Raw genomic sequence first — 24,379 nt, forward strand, 5'->3', positions numbered from 1 at the left:
GACCAGTTTGTGCATAAGGATAAGGACCACCAGAATGCCCTTCATCTTGATCCAGCGGAGCAGATGAGGAAATGGTTTCAACAGAGGGAAAGGTGCAGATCGGGTTGTACTTATCCCACGGAGTCACCAGAGCATTCACCACAACGGCCTGGGGATCCTTGATTCTGAGAACTAACTGTGGGGGTAAAGAAAATGGAGCTTGTCTAGAGGAATAAAGACCCTGGACAGGGGCCATATCCATGGTTGAACCTCAGTACTCAAGGCGATCATCCAGCACTAACTTTTAAAGGTTTAGGATCCATCCATATCTCTGTCGGGTATGCACTATCCAGCTGGCAAAGGCATACAGAACCTGAGATGACTGTTTCCTCAGCAGGACATTGCCCAGATATCCCACAATGTGGATGCCATGGAAGGGATACAGTGCAGGAACATGGCCTAGCACCTTGGTCAAGATCTGCGGCATGGTGAACTGACCAATGAGAAAGACAACAAAATGTTGTGTGTAAACAGCAAAATGCAGGCAGTGCGGAGGTGCAAATAAGCATCCTTTATTTCCACAGAGGTAAGGAAATCTCCCAGGTGAATGGAGGCAAAGACCAACCAGGTAGATTCTATACTGAATTTTTGAACCCCGAATTTGTTGAGAACATGTAGATCCAAGTATAGGGTAAATGCTGCTTTTCTGTAGCTGAAATCCTGGAACCTTTTCTGTTCTGGTGAAGGTTATAACCCCTTGAGAGAAAAGTCACTCAAGCAGCATGAAGATCTGCCCATCTTTGCAGAGAAGCTGCCAAGTTCAACAGCATGAACTGGGGTGGAAGCAGAGAAAACGCTTGTTTGCAGCCTCAGGATACAATGTTTTGGACCAAAGCATCTAAAATATCGTGGGACCAGATGGCCTTGAAAACCAGAAGACACTTACAGCCTTTGATAAGTTGGGGTGTCCACGCATTGAGATGAGAACTTGCTTCCAGGCTTGGAGAAATTTAAAGTCTAACTTTTTTATGATTGAACTGTGTTCTGGGCTTTTATTTGGACCCCAAGACCTGAGAGAAATGAAAGTAGCTCTTTCATTGCCATCTCCTTCTGGGGCAAAAAAGGTACTCTCCCCACCACAATTTCCTTGATTTAGGTGTCCTAGGATTCTCCAAGAGGGCATGTTGATTCAAAGGGCAATTCGCACAATACACTTCTTGCAATGAAACTCCGCAGATCAAAATTCAAGCCAGTGTTCTCATGTTTACCAGGAGGCCCATCCTGAAAATCTGGCAACGTGAATCTGCTGTGCCAACAGCACAATAGTGCAAAGTCACAGGCACAGCTCTAGTTGTTGGGAGGATAGACAAGTCTGTCAATATGGATTAAAGGTCCCAAGCCATGGACTTGGACCAGACAGTAAGAACCTGGAAGAATGACATGGCTGCAATAGCAGGTTGCATATGGGAACCTGTATGGGAGAATAAGGTTCTAAAGGAGGGCCTCTAACCTCTTGTTCACATGCTCTTTAAATACAAGGGCCTCCTCCACCAGGGTCATTAGGTCTTGTTAAGACAAGAGATGGATGGGTTGGATGGGATGGGATGGATTGAAGGGGAGAAGTTTTTTTCAAGGTGGGTCCGGTCACTTTATAACATCGGCTGTAAGAGTAAATGAATCAAAAAGGTTTTTGCAGTCCGAGACATATTTAGTGAGCAAAGGCAGGTGACCTCGAGCTGGGCTAATGCAAAATGCTCTAAAGGCAAGGCACGGGTGCACTGTGTCAGTATGTACAACCTGCACCAGACGAGGTACTATCTCCATCCTCCTGTTTAAGAAGTGCAGAAGCAGTCAGGAGATATTCAAATAAGGGAGAGGATGAGATGCCTCGCTTTTGTCTCCAGCAGAGTTGAAAGCCTACCCATAAATTCAGACATAGTGACTGTAAGCTCCTCCCTGGAGAAACAGAAGAAGGGGGCACCTCACAAGAGCCTGGAGAGATATCAGAGGAGGGAAGTGACTCACAATGGAGGAATTTAGGTCCTTCAGGGAAAATGTTGCAGCTCCTCCAAGCCATTTTCTGAGTGTGAGCTAGCATGGCCTGCTGACTCACCCTTCTTACACCTGTGATCTGCTAAGTATTGTGAGGGATATGTAACTAGTGGTACCTACGACTGTCACTGCAGGGCTGAAGGTGTTAACCCCTCTGTGACCACTCACAGTAAGCAGTAGACACCCATGCGCATCTGAAGAATCGCTGTGCTGTATGCAGTTAGAGAGGCAAGGCGCAGGGAACCTGGGCTGCGCATCCTGTACCAAAAAAATGGCATGCACAAGCGCATTATGCCCAATGGGAAAAAAGTTGTACACCTGCTCTCCTGATTTGAAACCCAAGGGCTTCAGGAAAAAAGGGCACTAATTTTTAAAAAGTAGAATGACTGAACTACTCTCACTGCTGGCTCCAAATGTGTATCTGCCAGAGCTCAACATTTTAACACTATAGGGACCAGAGCGATAGCACACTGGGTTCCAAGCAGGGCTGATGTCTGATTTTTCCCAATCAGCCAAGGGGAATTTCGAAAACCAAGTCCCATTGTTAGCCCTCCCAGTGAGCATAATCCTAAGGGGTCTTTAGGGTCTGGTTCTGCTTCTAGATGGACCAAGGCCCTGGAGCTGAATGGCACCCTGAGGCTGACTCATCGCATCGTTTGCCCACCTAGGTGAGTGCCAAAAGCAGGATTGAGTGGCCTAAGCAACATCACAGGCTAGCCCTGCATTTAATTCTTGGTGAAGTATGAGTAAGGTCCCACGAGGCTCAGCTGAGGATTCAACTGATCAGGAAGCTGCAGAGAAGCTGCAATGGCTACGCAGCAGCAAAGGAATTTTGCTAGAAGAGCAGAGAGGAGACACCCATTTACCTAAAGACACTAGCAAAAACTTGAGGCTTGCTGGAAGTCGGATGGGTTATATACGTAGGGCTGTCCTTATGGCTTTGTTTGCCCATCTGAAGACATCTGCATAACCCAATGGTCTAAGACTTAGTGGGGTTGATTTACTAAAACTGGAGAGTGCAAAATCTTTTGCAACTCTCCATAGAAACCAATCAGCTACCAGGGTTTTTTGTTGAAGCTTAATTGAACAAGCTGAAGTTGGGAGCTACCATGCACAACTGCACCAGATTTCAACAGTTTTAGCAAATCCACCCCAAAGTGTCTGTGTCCTGTAATTTCTGATTAAGAATGTTTTATTGCTCTTTGTGTGCCATTGGTAAGTTTCTCCACACATTCTGTTTAACACCAGAAAGTGTGGGAAAACAAGGTAGAATATGGCTATGTTTTCCCGCGCTTTTTTTTTACACCCATCAAAGAGATAGGAAATAGAAACATTTTCCACTACTACTTCTTCTGACACCATCAAATAGACATTGAATTGAGATTTTCCCTCATTCTTATTCTGTCAAGAGGTAGCTTAACACATCACCATTGATATGATCATTCACTGCAACTAAACCAAAGACCCTCAATTCAGTCAACTTGGTGAGTTCTTGACCACTCTGTCAAAATCCTCATCTATGGCAGAATTTTCATTGATTGCTTCTGGTCAACCAAGCAAATGTGTGTCAGAGACAGCACAAATATGTTTTCTAGATTATTATCGATATATTCTATTACTGTGTGTTGCATCGTTCAATATTTTAATCGATTATATATCACTTGGTCTGCAATTGCCCATATCAAAATCAACCACAAATCTCTATGTGTATGGCCATCCTAAAACAATGAACTAGTTAAGAAGAAAAATCTCTCAGCTGGGAAAACAGACAACACTAAAAAGTTAACAGAGGTTCTATCCCTTTCCCAGTCTATAACCAAGACTATGTCTTCAAGAAATATAACTTCAGGAAGTGTAAGCAACAGGTACATTCTGATAACCCATGGAAACAAAGCTAATCCAATTTAATACTCAAATATATGGAAAGGTTTGAGCTTTGAGTTAAGGAGCATTTTGTATGTAAAATAGCTTATTTATGATATAATGGTGAGCTTTTCACAACCAATATGGAGTCACTGGCACCCTAGGCTACTATGAAATGTCTAAATCATATTTCCTACCTCTGAGCCATGGAGGTGTGAATACTTACCGTCCACTGCATGTAAGTCCCTGTGCTCTTGGAAACAGCTGTAATATTTGTACTTTTTGCCACAGATGTCACACGTGTAGCGAAAATTGTCTGCAAGAATGAAAATATGTATGCTAGCACGTTCAGATGAATGACTGGACACGAGCACATTGACAAGCAAGACAGCAACACAGCATGTGAGAGGCGGATGGCATTATACAGTCTGTGGGAATCATTGCACAAGGGGGTCCTAGCTCTGTAGGGGAGGAAACTAAGGAGGATTTAAAGTACACTCAGAACCACTAAGCGACAGCTCAAACCACGTTACAACGTAATTATTTACGTCAACTGCTAGAATTGATAATTGACCGCTGTATTGCATCATATAAATGGCCTGCAAATGAACATAATAAAAGAACAAGAATCCTGCAACCAATACTATAGAGAAAGGAAGTGTCATTCATCATTTGGGCACTCTTGAACAGTAGTACACACTGTTTTATACTGGATCTTCAAATACATCATCGTCCTGGAGACCCCAAGTTGGGGTGCTATTATTAGTGGTTTATGTATGTATGGGTTCTTCAGAATTTCTATGTATGTACTGGATCGCAAGTGTCTATGTGTCATTGATCTGGAACTCTAAGAACTTGTGTTTAGGTCCATTCACACCAGATGCGGCGGAAATGAGGTGGGTGGTTATTCCAGCGCAGTCCTACCACATGACAAGGCAAAATGCCTGGTCTCCTGTGTGCGCGATTCACACGGCTGCATTGCGGTGGTGTGCCGGCACAGTGCGTGAAAAGGAATAGTGCGTGCACTACTTATTTTCAGCTCACTGCAGTGTGAAGCAACGCTTTGCACAGTGCTGCGGCCAATTTAACGTCATAAAATGTACATGTGACATTTCAATAAATTTTGAATTAAAAAAAAAAAAAAAAGAAGGAACAGTGAGGTACAAAGCGATGATTGCTGGTGGACCGCACCGCACGCTAGTCGCTGTTTACTGACTGCTCCTATGCAACAGAGACACTTTGATGAATGAGGCCCAATCTTTTTGTCAGTTTAGTGCAACACTATTTAGGTAAACCTGATGCAGGATAATAAAATATAGTGACCAAAATGAGTCCCTAAGCTCATTGTTTTGTGAAGTGCCTAAGACGTCCGGGGTGCAAAATATAAAAAAATGGAAAAAGAAATAGGCAGTTGGATTTTGCCTTTGCATGATACAGCCTCACCACCATCCTCCTCTACAGATGTGAGATGTTTTCAAGCTCAGCTAGTTGTTGATTCTTGAAACCTCAGAGTTTAAATATGTTGCGTGCCTCTATCCTTGGCCATCAGGTAGATGTTTGAGGCAATGCCCAGACTGAATCTCCAAAAGCATATACATATAATGGAATGCATAAAACATACAGAACTAACACATCCGATTAGCACATATGAAGAAGAGGTGGACATGGATAGGCATGACACAGAGATGGTCAGTCCAGCCAATGACAGCCTTGCAGTGAAAGCGTTCTACATCAGCTTTGATCTTTGCAATGTCTTATTACAAAAGCCTTGTAAAGTTCCAAGTAGATGCAACATAGCAGCACAGTAAATGTCTTTCTTACACAATAAAAGAGCCATGTTATGGGTTACCCTAACTTTCAACAAGTCACACAAAGCCTTTGTACATGGTGCTTGGGAAACACTGATACTCTGACGGAATTCAAAAAAATTATTTTCAAAGGCTCGGACACAAAGAACAGTTTGTATTACCTCATAGAAGCCAATTAGACCTGACCTGTAAAGTGGCGTTGGATAATAACATTTGAAATTTGGATTGACAATTGTGGGGGAATAATGAAATCTCTTAATTATAACACAAATAAGTAGTCATTATTTCATAAGGGTCAGTTAAAGTGGTAACATTTTTGTTTATCCTGGAGTGGGGCTTTAAAGCCGAACTCCAGGTTTTGCTTTTACTTTAAATAGCTTATTTTTGCCAAGCTGGCCCAAACAAACTATTTCCTTTACTAAATTGACACATCAGCTACATAGAGTATCCAGCGCTGTGTTCTGGTAGTGGTATGAGGACGTCCTGCCTGTTGCTGGAACTCAATCAAGTCAGGTTCAGTTCTTCTCAGCCATTCACAGGAAGCCTTTTAATTTTATCAATGAATACAAGGCTTCCTCTGATTGTCTGGGGTGCAAATGTTGACATCATCCTAACATTTATAGGTAAATTTGATCCAGGGAATATCTGATTGCCTCTCGGGGGATCAGGAAGGATTTTTTTTCCCATACAGGAGCAAATTGGATCATGCTTTGCTGGGTTTTTTTGCCTTCCTCTGGATCAACTGTGGGTGTAGGATTATAACTTTTTTTTTAATGGTTGAACTGGATGGACTTTTGTCTTTTTTCAGCCAGACTAACTATGTAACTATATCATCCACCTGCCTCTCCACCTCAGCCAACCAGAGAAAGCCTTGTATTTATTCATAAATATACCAGGCTTCCTACGAAGGGCTAAGGAACACATAGCCCAACTCAATTTTTTTCCGGCGGCGGATCAGAAACCCCATAATGAATTATTTAAAGCTGAACTTCACTCTCTCAATCAACACTGACTATTTTTTTTTAATCTTTATGAGGCTAGCATTAGTAAATAGATAGGAAAGTATACTTCCTGGTTTCAAGGCCTGGGCAAATTTTGTCATCCCGGGAGTCTTCAGGAGGGGAGGAGAGGTTTTCTCAGCTAAGCACACCCCCCTGCATGCATGCAGGGACGTATTTACCGTAAGGCAAACAAGGCGTTTGCATTGGGTGGTACTTTTTTCGGTTGGGTGACGCCGCCCCGCAGAAGAAGGGACTCACATGGCCGGTGACAGAAGATGGGGACCAGGTGAGTTCTGCCATGGGATCCGAGAGAGGCTGCGGGCTACTGGAGGATGTAGGTAGAGGCCGACTCTCATTCCCGCACAAGGGCAACACTGGGGATGGCTGGCTGCTTTCATTCTGGAAAGGTGCAGGTGAGTGCTGGAAGAACGCATCTCTCTTTCTGTGGCTCCATGGATGGCCGGCTGCTTTTTCTATCTCCACAGCCACAGCCAGAAATGTTTACAGTAATTGCATGGATGCATGCGTGATTTTGCTTTGAATGTTAAAAATGAATCAAAAAGCAGTTTTGTAAAGTAAAATGGTTTATTTGTGAACGCCTTCATAAACCAAGACCTATAAAATGTCAAAGAACATTTTAAGAAAATAATTGCTTAACAAAACACAAACATCACTACATGAGAGTAGACGGAACTAGCCAACTATCCAATTTAAATTGTGTCCTAAAATGTCCAACCAAGAGTAAAGCCCTGTACACACGACGAGAATATCGGATGAATGATCACCTGGTTTTTTTTCGTCTGCTAGTCGCACATCGAAAGAGAAAAAGTTATTAAAGATACGAAAATTCTCCTATGAAAGAAAAGAATTTTGAAAGTGATGTCATGTATTGTATTGGTATTGTATTTTCGGACGACTACTGTACTGATTAAACAAACAATTTTTGCGCTTGTCTCTTCGGATATTGTCGCACAAATTGTTGTGATTGGCTCTCGAAAGTTGTGTACTAACGATCCGATTATTGGACGATCGGTCCTCGTGCGAAAATTTTCGTACAATATTCTTATAGTGTGTACAGGGCATTAGAATTGTAATCACAGTCCACTTACCTAAACAGTTGCACATGGCTTTAAGAGACAAACTTTACCAAAGTAAACTCTATAATGGAACATTTCTGCTAGATACATATTAAGCTAATACTCTGTTCATCTGACTAAAGTGGAAACCCAACTTATCTCAGTTTTTAGAATTGGGAAAGGTTAGATCCTTTGTCATAATTTATTGCTGTCTGTGTCCTTTAACAGAAGGTTTGCTATTAACGTTCAACTGCTTTCATTTGTTACTACTAGACTACTAGAGAAAGAAAGCAATGTGCGAAACGCATTGCAGTGATTTTATGTTGGTCTTTCAATAAAGCTACTTTTATACATGGATCGAGGATGCTGGATTTACTTCACAACTTACTAGCTAAGTCTCGATCTGCACACGTGGCTTTGGTAGGGAAAAGATTGGAGGAGATTCCTGTATACTCCTGAATACTGGGATATCTATAACACTGTATCACTTAAAAGTGTTGCCGGGTGACAATAATTATTTCACAGGCAAAACGCCACCATTATGGTATAAAGGTCTCTAAGCCCCCCGCTAAAGCACATTTTTGGTCTGCCGCAGGCAGTGGGGATGGCTGCAGCACCTGTGCCTTCTGGGTGCACTAAAATGTCAGGATTGCACGCACAGCGTGTAGATGCCCCATGTGCGAGGGGCCTAAAACGTTGAGCGTTCAATGGATTAAATATAACATAATTGGTGCTGCGCTCCCACACTTGTACTTATATAAATAATGAAATCAAAATGAGGTTTCAATTACACCTCTAGTGGATCCTCCTGTGTATAATTATCAGAAACTCAATTCTTCATATTATTATACAATCTTATACAGTGGTGTTTGATAAACCATATGAAATAAAATATAAATGTGCAAAACACAAACAAACACAATACATAAACCCACTTCTGTCCCTAAACAGGGTGAAATCACAAACATGTACTAAACCACACGTGATAAAACACTTGACATAAATGAATGCCCAAAGGTGCAGCGGAAATAAAACTGACAAGTGGCACTATTGTGCCTATAGAAACAAACAATAGGACGATCAGGATAAATTAACCCCGACAGTAAGACAATCTACAAGGACTATAACAAATCCTTCAACATAAATGTGCGACCACCACTAAACAACTGCCCACATGTACCAAAGTGTAAATTGCCGTGCTCTAGTCCCCAAACTTGGGACTATACTGCTATATAAAAAGCAAAAAAAAAATCAAATGAAATATTGAGTGAATCCACAAATGAAAATCCAGTGACACTCTATGATAAACAAGATGTGTATCAAGATGATGCTCACCACGTCTCCGTCTCTCGTTCCAACTAGTAGTGTCACTATTCACATGACTTCATCAGGAACAATGGCCGTGGTGACAAACTGTGCTATCTATACTGTCCTCATATTAATCTAATGGAAAAATCGCCGCTGGCTGCCATTTTCCCAAAGACCAGTGGCCATTTTTCAAGAGTCCTCCCTATTACTATTGTCTCTCTGGAACTCCTATAGAGAGATATGCAGGCGGCCATTTTGCCAGAGACCCGTGGTCATTTTCCCGAAGACCAATGGCCATTTTTCAAGAGTCCTCCCTATTACTATTGTCTCTCTGGAACTACTATAGAGAGATATGCTGGCGGCCATTTACTCGGAGACCCATGGCCATTTTCCCGAAGACCAGTGGCCATTTTTTGTGTTTTCCAACCAGATAGCAGTCGGAAAAAAGGGAAAGACCTATAATGTAGAAGGCAAATGGAAGTTGGCCTAGCTTTATATTGAATAAATGTCAAATAAGGTGGGATAATATTAAGACATTGGATCACCCAGGTTTTAGGTCTATAGTTCTTATTAACTTATATATGCCAATTACCATCTAGTAAGATTCAGATGTAAGGAGTTTACCAGGGTGGGGTTACTAAATTTTAATAAACATTGTGGATTGAATATTAATACTTAGTTTTAATAGAGACATATACATTTTTTAGAGAGAATTTTTATATCTTATTTTAAAAGATTTATGTAGTTTTAAATAAAATATAAAAAGGTAGCGGCGGGGATTTTTCCATTAGGTTAATAAAAGGACAGTATAAATAGCACGGTTTGTCACCACGTCCGTTGTTCCTGATGAAGTCACGTGAATAGTGAGGCAACTAGTCGGACAAGAGACAGAGACGAGGTGACATCACTTCTGGCAGAAGCACCATCTTGATGCACCCATAGGAGTACACCCAGGAGTTCCTATGAGGATCTGTGAGCATTTTTATCTCATAACACATGTGAGTGAGCATTTATAGAATTCTTTTATATCAAGAAATGAAACAATATCACACGATGTAAGGATTCTTCTTCTTGTTTTATAAACACCGATGAGGAAGCTGAAGTACAATTAGATCATATGAAAACCATCTGGATATCAGGACAGGTGATACCTGTAAGTTCTGAAGGGGAATACCACCACTGTTTGTGATACCGAATGTGACGTGGAGGATTGAGCGGTTAGCTGTGCTTAATAGCAAAAAAGCGGTTTGACCCTGTGGGGTCGCTTCATGAAGGTGAGGGGGCAATCTTACCGGTGAAGGATTACACTTTTTGTTTATTAATAATTGGTGACACGTGTTTTTGTGGACTTTTTTATAAATTGATTTAAGTTATGTGTTTATCATAGAGTGTCACTGGATTTTCATTTGTGGATTCACTCAATATTTTATTTAATTTATTTTTTTGCTATTTATATAGCAGTATAGTCCCAAGTTTGGGGACTAGAGCACGACAATTTACACTTTGGTACATGTGAGCACTTGTTTAGTGGTGGTCGTACATTTATGTTGAAGGATTTGTTATAGTCCTTGTAGATTTGTCTTATAGTCAGGGTCCATTTATCCTGACCGTCCCATTGTTTGTTTCTATAGGCACCATAGTGCCATTTATCAGGTTATTTCCGCTGCACCTTTGGGCATTCATTTATGCCAAGTGTTTTATCACGTGTGGTTTAGTACATGTTTGTGATTTCACCCTGTTTAGGGACCCAAGTTTACATATTGTGTTTTTATGTATTTTGAACATTTATATTTTATTTCATATGGTTTATCAAACATCACTGTATAAGCTTGTCTAATAATATGAAGAATTGAGTTTGTGATAAATATACACAGGAGGATTCACTAGAGTTGTAATTGAAACCTCGTTTTGATTTAATTATTTATATAAGTACAAGTGTGGGAGCGCAGCACCAATTTTGTTATAATTTTGATCCCATTCCATCCAGGTGTATAGCCAGGTGTCAGCGGCAACCCATTCCTAGAACAATAGTTTATTCAGGGTAGCGCAGCTGGTTCTCCATTGTTTTTTATCAATGGATTAAATAGCAGGTGGACAGGAGACAAAAGGCTTTTGGAACTTTAAAGCTGTAGGAAACTTTACTTAAAAAAAAATAAAAATCTTCTCCCAGCAAGGTAAGGTCATAATCTGCTAGTATGCATTGCATACTAGCACATTATTATTATACAGTATTTATATAGCGCCAAAGGGTTTGCTCAGCGCTGTACAATAGCAAGGGGGACAGAACATGAAACAAAACAGTACAATACAATACACGAGGGGTTCGAGGGCCCTGCTCTTCCGAGCTTACAATCTAGGAAAGAGGGGAAAGTGGTACAGGAGGAAGTGGCTGTGGGGGATGGAGTGGTGGGAGAAGTGGAGGAGATCGGCTGTTAGGTGAGGGTGGGGTAGGGTTCCCTGAAGAGATGGGTTTTCAGGGTGCGCCTGAAGGTGAGGAGGGTAAGTGACAGTCTGCTGGATTGGGGTAGGGAGTTCCAGAGGATGGGGGAAGTCCTGGAGAAGTGCTGGAGTCGGGCGTGGTTAGGAGGAGACCAGGGAGCTAGAGAGTAGGAGGTCCTGTGAGGAGCGAAGGGCACGGGTAGGGTGGTATTTGGGTATCAGGTCAGTTAGTTAGTTTGGGACGGCGTTGTGAATGGCTTTGTAGGTCAGAGTTAGTCATTTGAATTTGATGCGCTGGGCAATCGGGAGCCAGTGAAGGGATAGGCAGAGGGGGGTGGCAGATGTGGAGCGGTTGGTGAGGTGGATGAGTCTCGCCGCTGAGTTCAGGATAGACTGGAGTGGGGATAGCGTTTGTTTGGGTAGGCCAGTGAGAAGGGAGTTGCAGTAGTTCAGGCGTGAGATGATGAGGGAGTGTACGAGTTGTTTAGTAGTGTCTGGGGTGAGGAACGTACGTATCTTGGAGATGTTGCGGAGGTGGAGCCTGCATGACTTTGATAGTGATTGGACATGAGGTTGGAAGGAAAGGTTTGAGTCCAGGGTGACACCCAGGACTTTGGCGTGTGGAGTGGGAATGATGGTGGCGTTGCTAGTAGTGATGGAGAGGATGGGGGGGGCGCGGGCTGGGGGGAAAACCAGGAGCTCGGTTTTGGACATGTTTAACTTGAGGAAATGGAGTGACATCCAGTCTGATATGTCGTTCAGGAGGTGGGCGATGCGGGCGGAGAGTGAGGGGGTGAGGTGGGGGGTGGAGAGGTAGATTTGTGTGGCGTCGGCATAGAGGTGATAATTGAAGCCATGGGAGTGTATTAGTTTGACAAGGTAGGAGGTATAGATGGAGAAGAGGAGGGGTCCGAGGACAGAGCCTTGGGGGACTCCAACAGAGAGGGGGAGAGAGGGGGAGGTGGCATTATGAAAGATTTGCCTTGAAAGGAATCCCTCCAGTGGCGCGCTATCACCATTGACTGGGCTTCGATCTTTTTTTGCATGCATCAAAAGATAACGTGGTTAAAGTTTTTTTTTTCCCCTCTCAATTTGTCATTTGACAGGGGGTGTCTAAATTTTTTAGAAGACATACTCCTTAGAATTTATAAAGACTGAAGCAGGCAGATTTAGCAAAAGTGTCTCTCATGCATTCTAAAAGTGGGGAATGTGCAAATTCATGTACCTGTCTTGAGCTTGTACTTGAGTTTGGCTCAAACTGCACCACTTTTACGAGGCACGTGAGACACTTTAGAAATCTGTCTGAGTCAGTTCTTCTCTCGACAAATAAGAGTGGGTCTTAATTGGCTCCATTTTTACATTTGATGCATTTAATGTAACACAATGTATAAGTGGCGCATTTAAGAACTTGGTGCATGAGTCACTGTCAGAACCAAAAGTGTTGCAAATGCTTCCTGAATTTGGGGCAACACATTAACAAGAAAGATTAATGCCAGAAAAGTGGTGCGGCAGCGTTATTGAATCCAACCCACTGTCTAAAATTTTGGCTTGCACTTGAATAAAATCATACAGGGTCGTCTGGGACACCGTATGCCACCGCAAATCATTAGCCATCATCATCCCCACACACACCCTTAGCGTTGGTTTTTTGTAACCTTGAATTTGTACTTGGCTTAGTACCTATCCCTTTTCAATGGTGGATAAATAAAGGACTGTTGCGGATAGGAAACTACCTTAATGGTGCTCAAATACACTCGCTACAGCATTTTAAAGATAAGCTACAAGTGCCCGCGACCCAAATCTTCAGATTCAATCAGACTGTCTCTTTTATCCGCTCAAAGCTTACTCTATTGTATGAACCACCCTTACTCACCAACTTTGAACTTTCCTGTCAGAATAACGATTTCCCCAGAGGCCGTGTCTCCGCAGTGTATGCTCTCCTCACTGACCCGAGCTGTAACATTCCCTATATAGTTCAATGGGAACGGGATCTGAATGCCAATTATGAACGATCGGATTGGCAAGATATTTCCCAGACACTATCTAAAATTTCCATCAATACTACCCTAATTGAAGCAAACTATAAAACATTGTTGAGATGGTGTTGAGATGGGGATGAGATGGTAATTGGTCTCTACTCAGACTGCGAGGATGCATCCATCTGCTTCTGCGATACGTTTCCGGCGTTGTGGCCAGGTGGGTTCTTTGTATCACATCTGGTGGCAATGTCCGATAGCAACCAGATTTTGGATTTGCATGTTTAATTTTATCAATTCAATGACGGGGTAAATATTCACAGATCACCGGAGATGTCCCTTTTTTCATAAATTTCCAGATATGTTCCCAGGAAGTCCGGTAAATTGATCACCTATATGCTGTTGGCAGCGAGAATTACTATAGCTAGACATTGGAAGCAATCGGTTATCCCACTTGACTATATTAAGAATACATTTAATTAGATTATGATTAACAACAAGCTGACCTGTATTCCACACAATAACACTAACATTTTTTTTAAAAACATGGCACCTGTGGATTCCATATATATCTGTGTCTTAATGTCCCTCATCTTGACCCTCTCCTTCGCTTTCTTCATTCTCTTTTCTCTATTCCATTTTATTCTCTCTTCTGTTTGCTTGGGTGGATTATGCCCAATCCCTATTTGTGTTGCAACATTTGTCCTGCCTCAAATGACAACTAAAATATTGCTATACGGAGGGGGTTACAATATCTTTTTGGTCTAAGCACACTCAACCACCCATGGCCACATCACCCTGAATGCACCTGATCTTGGAGTCAGACCTGGATAGTAACTAGATGGGAGCCTGCCTGGGAATACCAGGTGCTGTAGGCTAAACTTTTTTGAATGGACTAAAATTGAGATAACCCTCAGGTGGTACTAATCTTGTACTTATTGCACTATATGAAGTCTAATGTTTGGGCAAATGTAGCACCTATCTATTTATATTTTATTTGAATATTCAAATGACAACTAATCTGTGACAATCTTTGTTACTTGTGGTGATCTATAATTTACATATTTTGACAAGACATTGTTCATTTGTATTACTTGTTACCTGAAAAATTATTCAATAAAAACTATTGGAATATTAAAATCAAACAGGGTCACTTTAGAGGTTAATATGCTGATTATATTTTCTAACACTTAGGGGCATATTTATAATGCAGTGAGTATGACTTTCACCAAACATTTACTGCTTGGTAAACCACTGGCATTTAAAAGCAGGCAGCAGAGATTCACCTGCGGTGATTGTTTGGCCAATGTCAGATTCACTGCTTAATAAATGTGCCCTTTGGTAACATAAAACTGTGTGCTAGATTGTTGATCTAGCAAGTTCTGATCCTGATCTTCGATAAAACAAACATTTTGTGGATAACACATGGTAATGCAAAATAATGAAGAGAACTGGTCACCAATAGGCATTTGTAATAATAGGAATCTTCACTCTTAATATGTAATAACAGAGCACAATTATGCCTCGGGGAATACCTTAATTTGTTTATTATTTTACTTGTATCCAATGTTTCAGGCGGCGCGTAAGTCTATACAACCCCCATAGACACAGTCCTACTTCCTGCCAGAGCTCCCTGAATAGACATTCATATACCAGTCATATTAAAGAAGAAAAAACTGTGCTCGGTGCTTCACAAAAAAGAAAAAAAGAAAAGAAAAAAAAAGACCAATCTTACTCTCAGAAGCACAAAATACATATGCAAAATATATGAATCCCAATACAGTTGTGCTGTGTAAATAGTAAATCAATCTAGAATATAAAAAAGTGAGTTAAATAATGTGCATAGATATTCACAATATACTAATGTCCATCACAAGTGCTATGTGAATACCAATAAATGAACAAAAAGGTTCACATCAAGTGTCAAAGTGAATAAATAATACATTTAAATACCATAGTGTCCATCAAATCCTTCATTAGTCCCAGTGAATTGTAACTAGTGAGCCCACCACCTGAAACACACACAGCCACTAACCAAATTGTCAGACCCCAGATAATAGGAGGTCTAACATGAGTCTTGCACCATGGATCATCCAACACAGGAACAAAAGCGGCACCAGATAGAAACTCGACTGTGATCTCACGCTCCTGCTCAGCAAGAAAAGATAAGCTTCCAATGGTGTAGTACCATTAAAGATTTATTAAATATCAGAAAACTACAGGTGTACCTCGGTTTACGAATTTAATTTGTTGTGCGGGACTTTTCGTATTGCGTAAGGGACATGGTCAAAAAAAATTTGTAAATGCATTAAAAACCAATTAATCCGTTCCGGAGGTCAGAAAAAAGTATAAGAAAAAGTCTTATCTGTTCAAAACTCTTTATAAAGTGCACTTTAAAGGCATAGTACTGTACAGGGACATGATTAAAAAAAAATTTGTAAATTAATTGAAAACCAATTAATCTGTTCGTATTGCAAAAAAAAATTTGTAAACCGAGCCATTATTTTCAATGGATTTTCATTCATAAAACGAAAATTACGTTAACCGAGGCATTCATAAACCAAGGTATGCCTGTACTTATAGACATCCTCAAATAAGCACATGAAACAGTAAAACACTGATGGTGTCAAAGGGAATCAACTTGACATTTTTAATAAATAATTAACGGTACTACACCATTGGAGGCTTATCTTTTCTTGCCAAGCCATAGATAGTTTGAATCTCAGCCGCTTCAGCAGGGACCAGCTGAGATTCAAACCATGTATGGGCAGGCTGCATGTACCCAAGTTGATCGATCGATCAGCTTGGGTACAACCAGCCTGTTGGATTTTACATGTGATTTTTGCTATTATAGCCGCTAGCAGTAATCACTGTGTTCTCCCGGCAAGGCCACAATGGCTCTGTGGGAGAGAATCCCTCAAAAACACAGTGTCAGAATCCAGCGATTTTCTTTCCTGCAACCTATGATTGCAGGAAAGAAAATTGCTCCATCTGTGGCCGGCTTAAACAGCAAAAAGTCTTGGTTGAAATTTGGCTTTAAAGAAAGCAGTCAGAAATGAGCATAGATCTCCATAGTTGTAACAATGTAATGAGAACGGACATGTAGTAGACTACTAGAGGTTACAACACGTTTGCTAGATTTGCACCCATATTAGACCATCTGGCTCCCTGGAACTAAAGAGAGGTTATATATAAGTATAAAAGTTTAGTTATACTTACTTCCTTGTGAGGCTCCCTCAACCGACGCAGCTTCATTATCTGAAAATACAAACATTTGACTTAATACTTATATTTTACTAAGGAGGCTTTTGAAGGGCCAGCATTCTTAATCAAAATGTACATTTAGATCAAAAGGAAAGTAACATTTTAAGATACAGTGAAGGAAATAAGTATTTGATCCCCTGCTGATTTTGAATGTTTGCCCACTCACAAAGAAATGATCAGTCTAAAAATCAAATCGTAGGTTTATTGTAACACAGAGACAGAATAGCAACATTATTTGATCCCCTATCATTCAGCAGGATTTCTGGCTACCAGGTGTCTTTCATACAGGCAACAAACTGAGATTAGAAGCAGTCTCCTAAAGGGAGTGCTGCTAATCTCATTTTGTTACCTGTATAAAAGACACCTGTCCACAGGAGCAATCAAACAATCAGATTCCAAGCTCTTCACAATGGCAGCAGATGTGGGAGAGGGTACCTGTCAAATTTGGGTACCTGGTCCCCAAATGTGCCAATCCTTAATGGGGAGCGGGGGACAAAGCATTAAAGCAGAACTTCCCCTTTTGGGTGGAAATCCGCTTTAATGAGACCCAGACAGTGAACAAATTGCAAGTTTTTACTTTTCCGTCTTCTGTCCAAAGCAAAAAAAAATAACCTTTAGGCTTTACATAATACTTTCATTTAAAAAAATATATATTTTATATATACACACACACACACCCTATATATATATATATATATATATATATATATATATATACATACAGATCTTAGATTGTAAGCTCCAAGGAGCAGGGCCCTCCTAACCCTCTTGTATTGGACTGTATTGTTGCTGTATTGTCTCCTGTTATGTTGTAAAGCGCTGAGCAAACTGTTGCCGCCATATAAATACTGTATAATAATAATAATTGTGTATATATATATATTTATACAGTTGTGTTCAAAATAATAGCAGTGTGTTGAAAAAAGTGAATAAAGCTCAAAATCCTTCTAATACAGTGGTTCTTAACCTTGTTGGAGGTACTGAACCCCACCAGTTTCATATGCGCATTCACCGAACCCTTCTTAATTGGAAAAATAAAATATGATTTTTAAAATTCAAAACATAGGTATATATTTATACATAGGTGCACAAAATGAACAAAACCGTTAAGAACAAAACCATTAAAACATGATTTTCACACAAAAACAAAAACATAATAATGAATATTTACTGCACAAATCATATGAGTCGGGTGTGGGTCTTCACCTCTGCCGAACCCGTGAGACTGACTCACTGAACCCCTGGGGTTCGATCGAACCCAGGTTAAGAACCACTGTTTTATAGTAATTCATCCCCCATAGTAATTCATCCCCCATATAGTAATTCATCCCCCATATAGTAATTCATCCCCCATAGTAATTCATCCCCCCTATAGTAATTCATCCCCCATATAGTAATTCATCCCCCATATAGTAATTCATCCCCCATATAGTAATTCATCCCCCATAGTAATTCATCCCCCATATAGTAATTCATCCCCCATAGTAATTCATCCCCCCTATAGTAATTCATCCCCCATATAGTAATTCATCCCCCATAGTAATTCATCCCCCATAGTAATTCATCCCCCATATAGTAATTCATCCCCCATAGTAATACATCCCCCATATAGTAATTCATCCCCCATAGTAATTCATCCCCCATATAGTAATTCATCCCCCATAGTAATTCATCCCCCATAGTAATTCATCCCCCATATAGTAATTCATCCCCCATAGTAATACATCCCCATATAGTAATTCATCCCCCATATAGTAATTCATCCCCCATATAGTAATTCATCCCCCATAGTAATACATCCCCCATATAGTAATACATCCCCCATATAGTAATTCATCCCCCATAGTAATTCATCCCCCATATAGTAATTCATCCCCCATAGTAATACATCCCCATATAGTAATTCATCCCCCATATAGTAATTCATCCCCCATATAGTAATTCATCCCCCATAGTAATACATCCCCCATATAGTAATTCATCCCCCATATAGTAATTCATCCCCCATAGTAATTCATCCCCCATAGTAATTCATCCCCCATATAGTAATTCATCCCCCATATAGTAATTCATCCCCCATAGTAATTCATCCCCCCTATAGTAATTCATCCCCCATATAGTAATTCATCCCCCATAGTAATTCATCCCCCATATAGTAATTCATCCCCCATAGTAATTCATCCCCCATATAGTAATTCATCCCCCATAGTAATTCATCCCCCCTATAGTAATTCATCCCCCATATAGTAATTCATCCCCCATAGTAATTCATCCCCCATAGTAATTCATCCCCCATATAGTAATTCATCCCCCATAGTAATACATCCCCCATATAGTAATTCATCCCCCATAGTAATTCATCCCCCATATAGTAATTCATCCCCCATAGTAATTCATCCCCCATAGTAATTCATCCCCCATATAGTAATTCATCCCCCATAGTAATACATCCCCATATAGTAATTCATCCCCCATATAGTAATTCATCCCCCATAGTAATTCATCCCCCATATAGTAATTCATCCCCCATAGTAATACATCCCCCATATAGTAATTCATCCCCCATATAGTAATTCATCCCCCATAGTAATTCATCCCCCATAGTAATTCATCCCCCATATAGTAATTCATCCCCCCTATAGTAATTCATCCCCCATATTAATTCATCCCTTATATAGTAGTAGTAAGTAAGTAGCAAGTGGTAAGCCAAGTCCCCCCTGTGTCAATTCACTTACCTTTGCTCCGCGCGTTCCTCTCGCCGTATTCCCGCGCCGTTCCGGTCTTCAGGGCGGACTGTGAGAGGAGCCTAGCTCCTCTCACGTTCGTCACGCTGCCCCGCCTACACACATCCTGACAGCCAATCACTGGCTATCAGGATGTGAGTGGCAGCGAGACTGGCCAATCATTGCATTTGAGCGCGCTGCCCTGGCTGTTTTTTTTTTTGGATCACGCTGCAGAGTCCCTGCCGCCCGAGAGGAGGGAGGGGAGCGGGCGCCCGGCACACAAGAGCCGCATTAAAGCGTGTAAAGAGCCGCATGTGGCTCGCGAGCCGCGGCTTGCCGACCACTGGGCTAAGCGATGTTGCGTGACCACCTGCAGCTAATGATGGACAAGCGGGGCATGTCATCACGAATCATATGAGTCGGGTGTGGGTCTTCACCTCCGCCGAACCCGCGAGACTGACTCACCGAACCCCTGGGGTTTGATCGAACCCAGGTTAAGAACCACTGTTCTAATAGCTTTTATTTCCATACAAACAAATGCATTGGGAACACTACACATTCTATTCCAAATCAAAACATGAAGAAAAATATATCAAATTTGTGTTGTTCCTCTAAAAAAAATGTAAGAAAAGTGAATATTAGACTGTTCAAAAAAATAGCAGTGTTTGTATTCTTCTTTACAAACTCAAACATTCACTATATAAACTGAAAAATGTTTGAAGATTTTGCTTTCCTTTGAATCACTTAATGAATATTTCGTTGTATAAGCACTGTTTCTGAGAACTGCTGTACATCTGTGTTGCATGGAGTCACCCAACTTCTGGCACCTGTGAACAGGTATTCCAGCCCAGGATGATTGGACTACATTCCACAGTTCTTCTCTATTTCTTGGTTTTGCCTCAGAAACTGCATTTTTGATGTCACCCTACAAGTTTTCTATTGGATTAAGATCCGGGGATTGGGCTGGCCACTCCATAACATCAATCTTGTTGGTCTGGAACCAAGATGTTGCACGTTTACTGGTGTGTTTGGGGTCGTTGTCTTGTTGGAACACCCATTTCAAGGGCATTTCCTCCTCAGCATAAGGCAGCATGACCTCTTCAAGTATTCTGATGCATTCAAACTGATCCATGATCCCTGGTATGCGATAAATAGGCCCAACACCGTAGTATGAGAAACATCCCCATATCATGATGCTTGCACAACCATGCTTCACTGTCTTCACAGTGTACTGTGGCTTGAATTCAGTGTTTGGGGGTCGTCTGACAAACTGTCTCCGGCCACTAGACCCAAAAAGAACAATCTTACTTTCATCAGTCCACAAAATGTTGCGCCATTTCTCTTTAGGCCAGTCAATGTGCTCTTTGGCAAATTGTAACCTCTTCAGCACATGTCTATTTCTCAACAGTGGGACTTTGCGGGGGCTTCTTGCAGATAGCTTGGCTTCACATAGGGGTCTTCTAATTGTAACAGTACTCACAGGTAACTTTAGACCTTCTTTGATCTTCCTGGAGCTGATTGTTGGCTGAGTCTTTGCCATTTTGGCTATTCTTCTATCCATTCGAATGGTAGTTTTTCGATTTCTTCCACGTCTTACAGGTTTTGGTTGCCATTTTAAAGCATTTGCGATCATTTTAGCTGAGCAGCCTATCATTTTCTGCACTTCTTTATATGTTTTCCCCTCTCCAATCAACTTTTTAATCAAAGTACACTGTTCTTCTGAACAATGTCTGGAACAACCCATTTTCCTCAGAATTTCAGAGAAAAATGCACTGTAACCAGCATGTACAACATCTGCTGCCTTCCTTCCTTAAATAAAGGCAATAATTGCCACCTGTTTTTCAAAGAATGAATGACCTCACTAATAGAACTCCACACTGCTATTATTTTGAACATGCCCCTTTCAATTAGTGATTCAATTACACAGAATCAGCAGCATGCATGTCATGACTGTTGGGTCTGTTGGATTTCTATTACTCTACTACACCTGCTAGTAAATTATTTGCCATGTAGAAATATCCTTTCTACCAAAAACAGTGATTGATCAGGTTAGTGATGTCTGACTGCTATTATTTTGAACACAACTGTACATACACACATACACACACATGTGCTAGATTCCAAGCCACAATCCCCTTGTGGAAAAAAGAATAGAAAATTTTGTAAAATGTTGTTGTGGTGTTTGGACTTCTAGTAACGGAAACACCTAACTGTAATTTGGGCCCCTTAAAATAGGAACCATAGCAAAGTGTATCAAGAAGCAAACTGCTACACAGTGAAAGAGAGTATCCTTTGGTGAAGCTGGATCCTGAGAAGAAAATCACTGGCAGATTTATTATTTCTTCTTACGCCAATTTATAGTTCCTCACTTGTAGTAAATTAACTTTTTAGAGTTTCTCCCCACCTAGAAGTTATATGGCTGATTAACTTTTAACCTTCTCTAGTGAACACTAATTTACAGGCCAAGTAACAAATTAAAGAAGACTTGTCAAAGCTTTCAGATGTTTCTCTCTATCTTGAATCAGTTTAGGAAATAACAATATCACACTGAACAGGTTTAGGTCACAAAAATAACCTATTTATTGTTTCCGAAATAGCCTAATTTTACATCCAATGTAAATGATGCAGATTTTGGAAGGTGATACTGATGACATACAGCTAATGACCCATTCATACCATCAGAATCAGGCTACATTCCCACACTAGAGCAAGGAAAACTGCCCAAAAAAAAATAATAATAAGGCATAGAGCATTTCTACGTAAAAGTGTTCCGATGCACTGCAGTGCAAGAAAAAAAAAACATTACTTTAAAAATGGAAGAAAAAAAACCAAAACATTGCAATACATGCACTATGGTGTGAACAAGCCCAAAAAGCTGTTCCCCAATACTGCTTGTGTTATGTTGGCTGGACTTCATTTTATTTATTTTGTTTTATTACAGGTACTTTTATAGCAGCAACAATTTTATGCAGCGCTTTACATATATAGCACTGTGCAGAAGTTTTAGGCAGGTGTGAAAAATGTTGTAAATTAAGAAAACTTTCAGACATAGAAGTGTTAACAGTTTATTCAATATTTGGTGTGACCATCCTTTGCTCAGGATTTGTGAAGGAACCCGGCAGGTAGGTTGTTACAAACATCTTGGAGAACTAACCACAGATCTTCTGTGAATGTAGGCTGCCTCAGATCCTTATATCTTTTCATGTAATCCCAGACAGACTTGATGATACTGAGATTAGGGCTCCGTGGGGGCAAAACCATCACTTCCATGATTCCTTGTTCTTTTTTACACTGAAGATAGTTCTTAATGACATTGGCTGTATGTTTGAGGTCGTTGTTCTGCTGCAAAATATATTTGGGGCCAATCACATGCCTCCCTGATGGTATGGCATGATGGATAAGTATCTGCCTGTATTTCTCAGCATTGGGGACACCACTGATCCTGACCAAATTTCGAACTCTATTTGCAGAAATGCAGCCCCTAATTTACAAGGAATCTCCAGCATGTTTCACTGTTGCCTGTAGATGCACATTATTGTACCGCTTGCCATCCCTTCGTGAACACACTGCCTCCTGCCACAGCCAAATATTTCACATTTTGACTCATCAGTCCAGAGTACCTGTTGCAATTTTTCTGCACCCCAGTTCCAAGGTTTTCACGCAGTCGCTTGAGTCGCTTAGCCTTATTTCCACATCGGAGATCTGGATTTTTGGCTGCAATTCTTCCATGAAGACAACCTCTGGCCAGACTTCTCCTGACAGTGTGATGGGTGTTCCTGGGTCCCACTGGTTTCTGCCAGTTCTGTGCTGATGGCATTGCTGGACATTTTCTGATGTGGAAGGGCAGTAAGCATGATGTGTCCTTCTTCTGCTGCATTAGGTTTCCTCGGCCAACCACTATGCCTACGGTCTTCAACATTGCCCGCTTCTTCGTGCTTCCTCAAAATAGCTTGAACACCATATCTTGAAACCCCAGTCTGCTTTGAAATTTTTGCCTTGGAGAGACCTTGCTGATGCAGTATAACTTCCTTGTGTGCTCAGTCTTGCCATGGTTTCGGACCTGTGACATGAAATGGTTATCCGCAACCTCACTTTAGTAGCAGAGTTTGGCTGTTCCTCACTCAAGTTTAAGCCTCCTACAAAGCTGTTTCTGTTTCAGTTAATGATTGTTTTTCAACCTACTTATTAAATTGATGATCATTAGCACCTGCTTGGTATAATTAGTTAACCACACACCTGACTCCAATCCTACAAAATCTCTGAATTTGTGCAAGTGTAATTGATGCTGGTTTGAAGCCAAAGAGTAGTCACACCAAATATTGATTCGATTTAGATTTTACTTCTTTTTGCTCCCTTTGTATTTTGTAAACTGATAAAAATAAACAATTAAGGGAGAAGTACAGCCAAAGCGCTTTACATTCACATCAGTCCCTGCCCTCCAAGGTATGCAACACTTTGTGGCACCATACTCCACTTAAAGTAAAAGATAACCCCTAGCATCAACACTTTAAATTAGGGATGCACCACTTTTTTTTTAGCAACAAGTACCGATACTTTTTTAAAGTACTCGTTCATACCAATTACCAATACCTACTGCTGGCAATTAGGGATATCAAGATGAAGAGAAGGAGCAGAGAGGGTTGTCTCTATCATATATCATTGTGCTGTGTAATATTACCATCTTGCTGAGACCAAGTGATGAAGAAACACAGCACTCCCAACACTCAGCATTGCCAGCCCAACAGTTAGGAGGACTATCCTGTCATCCCACATCCTCCTCCTCCAGTCATATCTCCTCAATCCCACATCCTCCTCCTCTATTGCACGTTCTCCCCCTCCAGTCCCATCTCCTCCTCCTCCAGTCCCATCTCCTCCATCCCATGTTCTCCC

General features: G+C 41.0%; 1 protein-coding gene across 5 annotated transcripts in view; it reads right to left on the reverse strand.

Moving 5' to 3' along the window:
* Positions 1 to 24,379, reverse strand: part of ZNF618 (zinc finger protein 618) — a 196,651-nt gene that overhangs the window by 65,342 nt on the left and 106,930 nt on the right. For 4 of the 5 annotated variants that reach the window (XM_089675152.1, XM_089675151.1, XM_089675150.1 and 1 more), the window contains exons 5-6: positions 16,722 to 16,760; positions 4,121 to 4,210 (exon numbers count right to left, since the gene is read on the reverse strand). In XM_089675152.1, the coding sequence (XP_089531278.1) occupies positions 4,121 to 4,210; positions 16,722 to 16,760 (129 nt within the window). The remainder of the gene's footprint in view (positions 1 to 4,120; positions 4,211 to 16,721; positions 16,761 to 24,379) is intronic. The other variant, XM_089675153.1, reaches the window with a different exon arrangement.

Source organism: Staurois parvus, unplaced genomic scaffold (assembly GCF_062004578.1).
Source record: "Staurois parvus isolate SC_StPar_1 unplaced genomic scaffold, SC_StPar_1.0 ptg000154l, whole genome shotgun sequence".
NCBI classification, from domain to species: Eukaryota; Metazoa; Chordata; class Amphibia; order Anura; family Ranidae; genus Staurois; species Staurois parvus.